General features: G+C 42.4%; 1 protein-coding gene across 1 annotated transcript in view; it reads left to right on the top strand.

The window, feature by feature from the left end:
* Window positions 1–2,235: 2,235 nt before the first annotated feature.
* The window catches only part of DPP8 (dipeptidyl peptidase 8), a 57,911-nt gene continuing 51,599 nt past the window's right edge, over window positions 2,236–8,547 (top strand). Inside the window, exons 1-3 of the mRNA XM_045285652.1 lie at window positions 2,236–2,360; window positions 3,982–4,128; window positions 6,330–6,599. Coding sequence (XP_045141587.1) covers window positions 4,113–4,128; window positions 6,330–6,599 — 286 coding nt within the window. The 5' untranslated portion in view covers window positions 2,236–2,360; window positions 3,982–4,112. The remainder of the gene's footprint in view (window positions 2,361–3,981; window positions 4,129–6,329; window positions 6,600–8,547) is intronic.

The raw sequence follows: 8,547 nt of genomic DNA, 5'->3' as shown, positions 1-8,547 counted from the left end.
AAAAATCAAAACCAAACTCACTGCCATCGAGTCGATGCCAGCTCATAGCAGCTCTGGAGGGCAGTGTAAAACTGCCCTGTGGGTTCTTAAGCCTGTATCTGTTTAGATAGAAACAGGGATAGAAAGCCTCATCTTTCACCTGAGGAGTGGCTGGTGGTTGAGTACCCATGACCTTGCAGATGGAAGGTCACCATAACTCCCAATGCATAAGTCCTACCACACCATGGCTCCCAGGCCCTCTCCATGGGTCCCCAAATTACTTGTCACTGCCCCCTTCTCAGAAAATAATAATTACTTAACACCCCTCCCCCCTGGCAATTAAAAACTTTAATTCCTGACTCATACCTTTTCTGAGTTTTAAACCACACAAGATTCCCTTGTTCTGTTATAACTGCTTGTTGGTGTCTACACAGGTTCTGCATGACCACAATTAGTGTTCTGTAATTTTCAAGGTTCACAATGTTACCATGCTTTTTAGGAGCCACACAGTTGAATGACACAGTAAAACTCAGGCAGACATCTTTATGGTATTCTCTGCTATCAGCCCAAATGCATCTGACATCAGTAGTGCTGCTCCTTATTCTACAGATTCTTGTGAATCACTTTGGCTTCTCTGGCAGTTCCCGGTTGATATACTGCTATAATTGTTTTTTAATTGTCTTCTGCAAAACTTTACTTGCATATAATATTAATGACATTATCTGATAATTTCTGCATTCTGGGGGAGAGAATGAGACTGAAAACCAAGAAGAACTGGATTCAATGTAGTTCAAGTCTTAGTCATGTGATTGAGAAAGACGTTTACTTCCCTGGGGCTCTGTCTCTTTTTAATCTATGAAAGTATGTATTTTTTGTTGTTTGTTTGCTTGCTTTTGAGGATTAAAAAATTTTTTTATTGGCATATAATTCATATATCATAGAATCTAGTAATTCAATCATCTTAAAGAGTTGTACAATCATTACCACAATCAACTTTAGCACATATTCTTCTTTCTTGTAGGAATCTCTTTCTCCTTATTAGAAAGTAAATGGTTTGAACATAGGAATCCTAATTTTTTATTGCTGTCGCTATAGTGACTGGTATATGATAAAGATTAGATAAATTCATTGGAGAGATGAAATGTAATGCAAGGTATTTTATTGTCTGTTTTGTTTTATTTTGTTTTTGTATGTACCTACGCATTTATAACCTTAAAATCTGCTCTCAGGTCATCTGCAGAAAACTCACAGAGGAGACTCAGGGAAAATGAGGAAACTTCTTTGAGGGGAACACAACTTTAAAAAGCCTGAAAGAAGGCACAGTTAACCTTAGGGCCAATAATTACACAGTGAGCTGTGGATTATGGTGCTCCAATGGATCTTTCATTAGAGCTATTACAATAAATGCTAAGGACACAGCTCTGACACCTGGCCCCTTGGTATAACAGGAAACAGAGGCGGCCCAGCTCCGCTGTCATCTCCCCAGGCTGTCTTTTTCTCGTTCTCTCAGCAGGGTAATTGGGAAGAAATTGAGAAAGTGAAGGTACCTGCCTCTGGTTCTGATTATAGGGAGGCACACACTTAACTCTCTTGGCACTCCAATTCCTTCCACTGTATGAGTTCATGTGGCCCTCGTGGTTTCCTTTCATAGCAACTAAGTGGCAAGCCTTACATCTTTTTACTGATAGACCATGACCAAAGAGATTCAATGGCCTGCTGGAGATCTCTAACTCGTACTGGAGCCTACCTTTCGGCCTTCCACCTTCAGGCTTCTTTGCTTCACAATGATGAGAAGCTCTTGCTTGGATGTCCCAGGCTCTGGTGCCTTTCTTTTCTACATCGCAAGGGGCAGTGATTTGTGCCGGCATTTAGGCCCTGCTGTACCCCCAGCGTCTACAACTGTGCCTGGCATTTAGCAGACATTCCACATGTAGGGAGTTTAATGAAGAATGGAATGACTCGAGACGCGCTACAATTGGCCATGTGACTTGGAGCAAGTCGTTGTCCCCGTCTGGGCTTCCATTCTGTCCCCTCCCCGCTTTGCTCTCGCTCGCCCATTCGCTCCTCCCGCCGCTAGGCGGCGCCGTCGTAACTGGCCCGGCCCAGCAGGGAGCGGCTCCTTTCTTGGCCCGGCTGCGCCTTCGCCTTCGCCGGTCCCAGGGTGGGTTGCGAGGAACCGGAAGTGCCGGAGCCGCCGCCGCCGCAGCCGCCGCGGCCTTTAAGTACCGCTCGGGTTGCCACCGGCGCCTCCGCCGCCGAGAAAGCCTCCGAGCGCGGCGCCGCCGCTTCAGCCCGTCCGGAGTGGGGGCGGCGCGGCATGAGGCGGCGTAGGCCCGCTCCGTAGCGCGTGCCGGGACGGTCCGGGCGGGGCCTGGGGGAAGGTGCAGTATCCGCCTCCTCCTCCTCCTCCTCCTTCGCCGGCGAGGCCTGGGCCCCGACCCCCCTGCTCTCCCGGAGGAACCTCGGCGCGTTGTCCCGGCTAGCGGGCTCTGCGTGAGCCCGGCGCCCCCCTTGCTGGGGGCAGAGCCGGTGCTTGGGGCCCGCTTTCCGGAAGAGGAAACCGAGGCTCAGGTTCCGAGTCAGCCAACGTTCACTGGGAACCTGAGTGTGGGGTGCTGGGCTCCGGCTTTCCACGTCCGTTATCCTAATTAATCTCGCTGGGGCTGGGAGCGTGGGTAGTGTCCGGGCTTAGAGATGGGGATACGGAAACGCAGAGAGGCGAAGGAGTTTATTTGCCTGCGGTCCCGGTCTGGCAGATCAGATTGAGATTTTCGATGTTCTGGGTTCCTATCTGATGCTTTCTTAGGTACCGCCTTACCGTCGATTCCCTCCCAGCTCACCCCCCCCTTCTCTTTCTCCCACTTGCAATAGCGTCGATGTTGCTTTTTCCTGTCAAATCTCTCCCTTCGCACACTTTTCTCCGAAGCCCTCTCAGCGTTTCTCTGCTACACATCTTCTTCCTCGTTCACAACTGCCCCGACCTCTCTGCTGTCTCTGTGATAAGGGGTCTCAATCAGCCGTGCACTCTGAGTGTGAAATGGCTAAGGCGTCGATGAGACTTGACGGGTGTGAATGGCCAAATGAGTGGCCCTTGTGTAAAAAAGTAAGGGATGCCATTTGGGTTGATCCAAGTCCAGGAGTCCTAAGATGATTCCCTAAACCAGCAGGCTCTTCTCTGAGTGAGGCGTTGAGGACTGTGAGGAAGTGCCTTGACGTCGTAACCCGTTTTGGTTGTGCTAGCATGATCGCACCATTTTCCCGAAAACTTGCCGCCCAGTCTTTCCTGTTACATCTCCCCATCACCTATCCGTGCTTCAAGAGCCCAGGATGAAAACCGATGGCAAAGTAACAGGCATAAAAATATCAGATCCTTTTTAAAAAAAGAAAATTAACCGAAGCCCAAATTTCAACACTTACTTTTCTTTAAACGTGAGCTTACTGAAGTGATTTTCAGAGTAGAAGTAGTATGCAAACAAAAAATGGAATGCACGTAAAACAGACATTATCTTGTGAAAATCTTATTAAATACAAGTTCTCTTCATACAAAAATGGCTAAAAACAAAGGGCGGGGCTGTTCTAGAATTCTTTTTGGCTATGCCATGGAGTCTAAGCATCTCTGACTGGTTCTGTATGAAATTGTTGCAGACAAGACGGGACAGCTAGATTACTCATCTGTGTCATTTTTTAATATTGCTAGTGGCCACTGGGCAGTCTCACATTTGTGTATCCTTTATACTTGGAAAGCCCTTTTATTATTTTGCCTCCAATATATGTCTGGGTATCAAGCTTTACATGATATTATATTGAGTACATTGGGATCATACCTCTGAGATAATCTTTTAATTTTGATAATGTAAATTCCACATAAAAATAGTTTGAGCATTATATCAAAATGAATAATGTATTAGTTTTAAGTACAATTTGTAAGTTTTCTAGATCTCATCTTTGGGGGCAAATGTAGAATTTTAATCATGATCACTGCTTTGTATCTCACTTCCTTAGCCTGGCGAGCAGGATTGGATGGTGAATGCAGAAGGACTCCCATGAGAAGAGAGCAGGATGAGTGGAGGGTTCTCTCCTTGAAGCTGAGCCCTTGAAAGAGATTTCCTTGAACGTGGAAGAGATCTGGACAGATGAAAATACAATCAGGTAGCATCAGGGAAAGTATTTAAGAGAAGGAAGCGGGTGGGGGGTGGTGTCAATGTGTGCTCTGTGTCAAGAATTTATGTTAACCTTGTTTTCCAGTTTTTGAAATTAGGAAACTTGGGCCACATATTTTTTTTGGCCGGGGTGGAGGGGGTGGGGGGGGCACATATTTTGAGAATGTGTTTGTACACATTATGAAAGTCTGGATTAAGTCATTTAGGTACACATTTGAGTAAATTACCAAAATCACATCATAGTGAGGATATATAGTATGTACATTTATCAAATTAATTAAATGTACATATTATTAAATGTAGTATATACATTTCCTATAAATCTATCAAGTAATATCCTTTGAATTATATAACTGTGTTAGAAGAGAGCATGAGTGATTCCAGGGATCTAGTACAGTTTAGAAATACCTGGTACTTTTGCTTAACTGCTAACCTAATACAGCTTTTCTGTAAGAGAGATGGCAAGTTGAGGATGACTCGGGAAGCTGGGCGAGGAAGGCTTGGGAAGTCTGCCAGCTTAGCTGCTTCCCTGTTGCATTTCTTAAACCTTTATTGGGATCGGTGGTTTGGAGATGAAGTTCCAAATATAACTCTAGGAAGGTTGGGAAAAATGAACCCAATTTGGGAGGAGTCTTCTCTCACCCTGTCCCTCCATTAGAAATCTAACTAGGACTATTAATAAATGTACTTGAAAGTAGGCTTCTGCACATTTAGATTGGTAACCGGCCAACAGCTGTTATATACTGCCACTTAATTCTGAACATCAGTTGAGCTAAAAGACTTAATTCTTTGATGAGATGATTTGAATTTTAACCACTTGGAGGTGAATCCTCATTTGCAATAATATTACCAGTTGTACATATGATGTAATATGTCTAAGGAGTTTTCTGGTCCCTTTTTTACTCTGTTACCGAGTATGGTAGTTTCCTGTATCCTGAAGAGAGACAAGCTTGTAGAACAGTCAACATGAGGGGGCTTTCAAAAGAGTTCCTGGAAAACGGCAACTGAATAGCACATTGCCTTATGTTTGATATCTCTTTTCTAAAGATTAGCATGAGTTCCTGCTAAGCACTAAGTGTTTACTAAGTATGGGTTATAATTTAGCTGATCTGGCATGAATGACAGGCATGCAATTTTGTCTGTCTCCCAAATCCAGTTATTCCTTCAACAGGAACAGGTATTACCATATCGAATTTTATGCGATATTGCTGCTTTTTGTAGTATCATAGGTAGGTTTGAAACAATCCGTATCAAAATATCACACAATGACTTGTGATGGCATTTATTTATTTATTTTTATAACATTTAAATATTGAAATTGATAAATGAAAAATGCATCCTCTTCTGGACCTGCGGCGTGAGAAGAAATACTAGGTAAAATATTAATAAACACTGGTCTAGGTTTGAGCTAGTAAATTGGATTAAAACTCATCAAAATATTTAGGGTGCAAATGTGAAATGTGTTCTGTATCAATTGCTTCACCTACTTAAAGTTACTTAAAGATAGTATCTGTTTCTCTTACGGAATCATGAGAGTAAAAGTTGTACCATCTGGATTAGTAGTCTCAAATTTCCTTGGAATACAGCATCACTCTTAAGTGATCCGAAAATAATGAAGTCTAATGAGCCAAAGACTAAAGAAAACTGTAAGTTTCCTTAGGAAAGAAGCAGCGTTCCTGTTATCTTGAGTAAGTGCCCCAGGAAGGTGATGACAGGAACATTGTTCACAGCAATTTTCTTACTGTTCTCATTGGTAGTGATTATTTCTGTTAGCTAAAGAAATCCAGGTTTATTGACTGTGTTACTTTTCTAAATACCAAAATGCTTAACTCCCTTGGCACATTGAGCTTCACTGTTGACAGGCTCTGGGGTAGAGTGAAGCCGCCAACTGGCGTGTGGCCTGCTTCTTTGCAGTGTGGGAAAGAGAGAGGAGTTTTGGCAAGAGACACCTAAGTAGACTCTTTTCTAAAGGTTCTCAAAGGGATTTAGTCGCTGTGAAAGAGACGTGACCTCAATTTTTAAGAAATCTTTATTAAACTGAACACAGAAGGGGGAAGCTATTGCTTTTCTTAGGAAATTTCATTGCAGTTGTGCTGAAAAGCACTTGTAAAAAAAATTATCCTACCAGATCATCATTCTGATTAAGGGAAGGCAAGCCTGTGAACAGCTTCCTGTTCCTTTTTTTTTAAGGAAAATGCAACATGGCAGCAGCAATGGAAACAGAGCAGCTGGGTGTGGAGATCTTTGAAACTGCAGAGTGTGAGGAGAATATTCAATCACAGGACCGGCCTCAGTTGGAGCCGTTTTATGTTGAGCGGTATTCGTGGAGTCAGCTCAGGAAGCTGCTTGCTGACACCAGGAAATACCATGGCTACGTGATGGCCAAGGCACCGCATGATTTTATGTTTGTGAGGAGGAGTGGCCCAGACGGGCCTCATTCGGACAGGATCTATTACCTTGGTAAGTTTGAAGCACCTGTTGTTCCATGAAATGTTTCAATTCAAGCATGGAGGTTAGACATAATTGATCTGCAAATGTTGGCCAGTGAATAAAGGAATTAGTAACTTGGCTCAGGGGGAAAAGGCAAAAGTTAAAAGCAAACCTTTTGATTTGAAGAACTTCCAATATAGTGCTCTTTTAATTGTGATTTATTCCATTAACTTTATTTTTTCTCTGCAGGTAACATCACAAAGAGCAGTGAGCTCAGTTTCAAAGTTAAACTTGCCAGAAATTACTTTTTCCTGAAACTAGTTTCCAATTACCTTTCCATGAGTGGTCACATTAGAAATATGAACATTTGAAAGTGACGGTTACTCTCAGAGCATGTTTCACTAATTCCTAATTGCTGAGACAAAGGGGATATCTAGATATATTAACCCCCCCTCCCCAATTTTGACTGATATTGCCAGATTGCTTCTATAAAGAGGTACAGTTTTTATCTCCATCAGCATTGTCTTAGAGTATCTGTGTTCCCTTGGCAACTGTCTGGAGTAATCAAATTTTGATCCTTTCTAATTTGATGTGGTAGACAGTCTTGTGGTTTTAATTTATAGTTCTCTCGCATGAATGAGATGGGGTATATTTTCACCTACTTAAAAGGCATCTGCATTTTCTTTTCTGCAATGAATCTATTGATAATCTTTATCTTTGATTTTAGATCTGCTTTTTATTGATTAAAGGTTTTTAAAATAAGGACATTAGCCATTTGTGGTATTTCCTCCTTGTTTTAATGTTTTTCCTTTGATGTCTTCTGGCAGAACTGTGTGGTCTTTTTAATGGGAGGGGGCTGGAGGGTGTGATAGTAATAACAGCTGTAAATAACTTTATATCAGATCAAGAAAGGCTTTTCTGACTCTAAGATTGTATTTTTAAAATATTTAATGTTTTCTTTCAATATTGTAGTAGGTTGAATTGCTAATGTAATGCGTTACTTCATATGAAGTGGATTTCTTTTGGTGGTATAACTTAGGAAGTGAAGAAAATACTTTTCCCCATAGGTGGCTCTCTAGTTATTTCCCCTCAAACATAATTTTTTTCAAAGCTCTGTATTTAATTTTTTTTTACAAAACAACCGTATCACCTTCGAAGTACTCTCCATTACACTTAATACATTTGTCAAATATGTGATTCCATTCTTGGAAACATTTTTCAAACTCATCTGTTTGCATGACCGACAGCACCTCCCATATTTTTTTCTTCACCTCTTCTACTTCAAATTGTTGTCCTTTCATGTTCCTCGGTATTCTCAGAAACAGTCACACAGAGCGAGGTCTGGTGAGTAAGGTGCAAGAGAGGCATGCTGGTTTTTGCCAAAAACTAGTGCACTGAGATGGCTGTGGGAGCAGGTGTATTGCCGTGGTGGCAACCCGCCCCCCCCCCAAAAAAAATCGGGCCTTTTTTTGTCGCACATTTTTACACAGTTTTTTAGAACGTCTAAATAGAAAGCTTGATTAACAGTCTGACCTGGTGAAACAAACTCCAAGTGCACTATGAGCCCATTCAGGAAGTTGGTGGAAGTCCAGAATGAGACGTTTCACTTTTTTGAAATGTAAAAGCCATTTCAAAACACTTGAGTTTTTCTGTCCTTGTGCTGTATTTGTAAGCTGTGTTCAACATCACAACAGTTTCTGCCCTGCCCTCCCGCCCCCCAGGAAAGCATCACTGTGACCAGAGAGAACCTTCCCAAGGGATGCCACTGGGTACACTAACTCAGAGAGACTTGCTGGATGCTTGATGCTTGCCTAGCGGGAAAAACGTGTACTACGGAAGCTCTGCTCTGCCTAGCGCTCAATACTGGTTTTTTTGGGGTACCCCCTCATATTTTGAATAATCTGCGTTTCTCTGTAATGATTAAAAACTAGTGTTATATAGTGTGCCCCCTTACATATATTCAGGTCTTTTTTTTTTT

This window comes from Echinops telfairi, unplaced genomic scaffold (genome assembly GCF_000313985.2).
Source record: "Echinops telfairi isolate 266 unplaced genomic scaffold, ASM31398v2 ScPeMD7_7475;HRSCAF=8513, whole genome shotgun sequence".
Taxonomy (NCBI): domain Eukaryota; kingdom Metazoa; phylum Chordata; class Mammalia; order Afrosoricida; family Tenrecidae; genus Echinops; species Echinops telfairi.
Note: the sequence above shows the minus strand (reverse complement) of the source record. Positions and strands in the feature narration are given on the sequence as shown.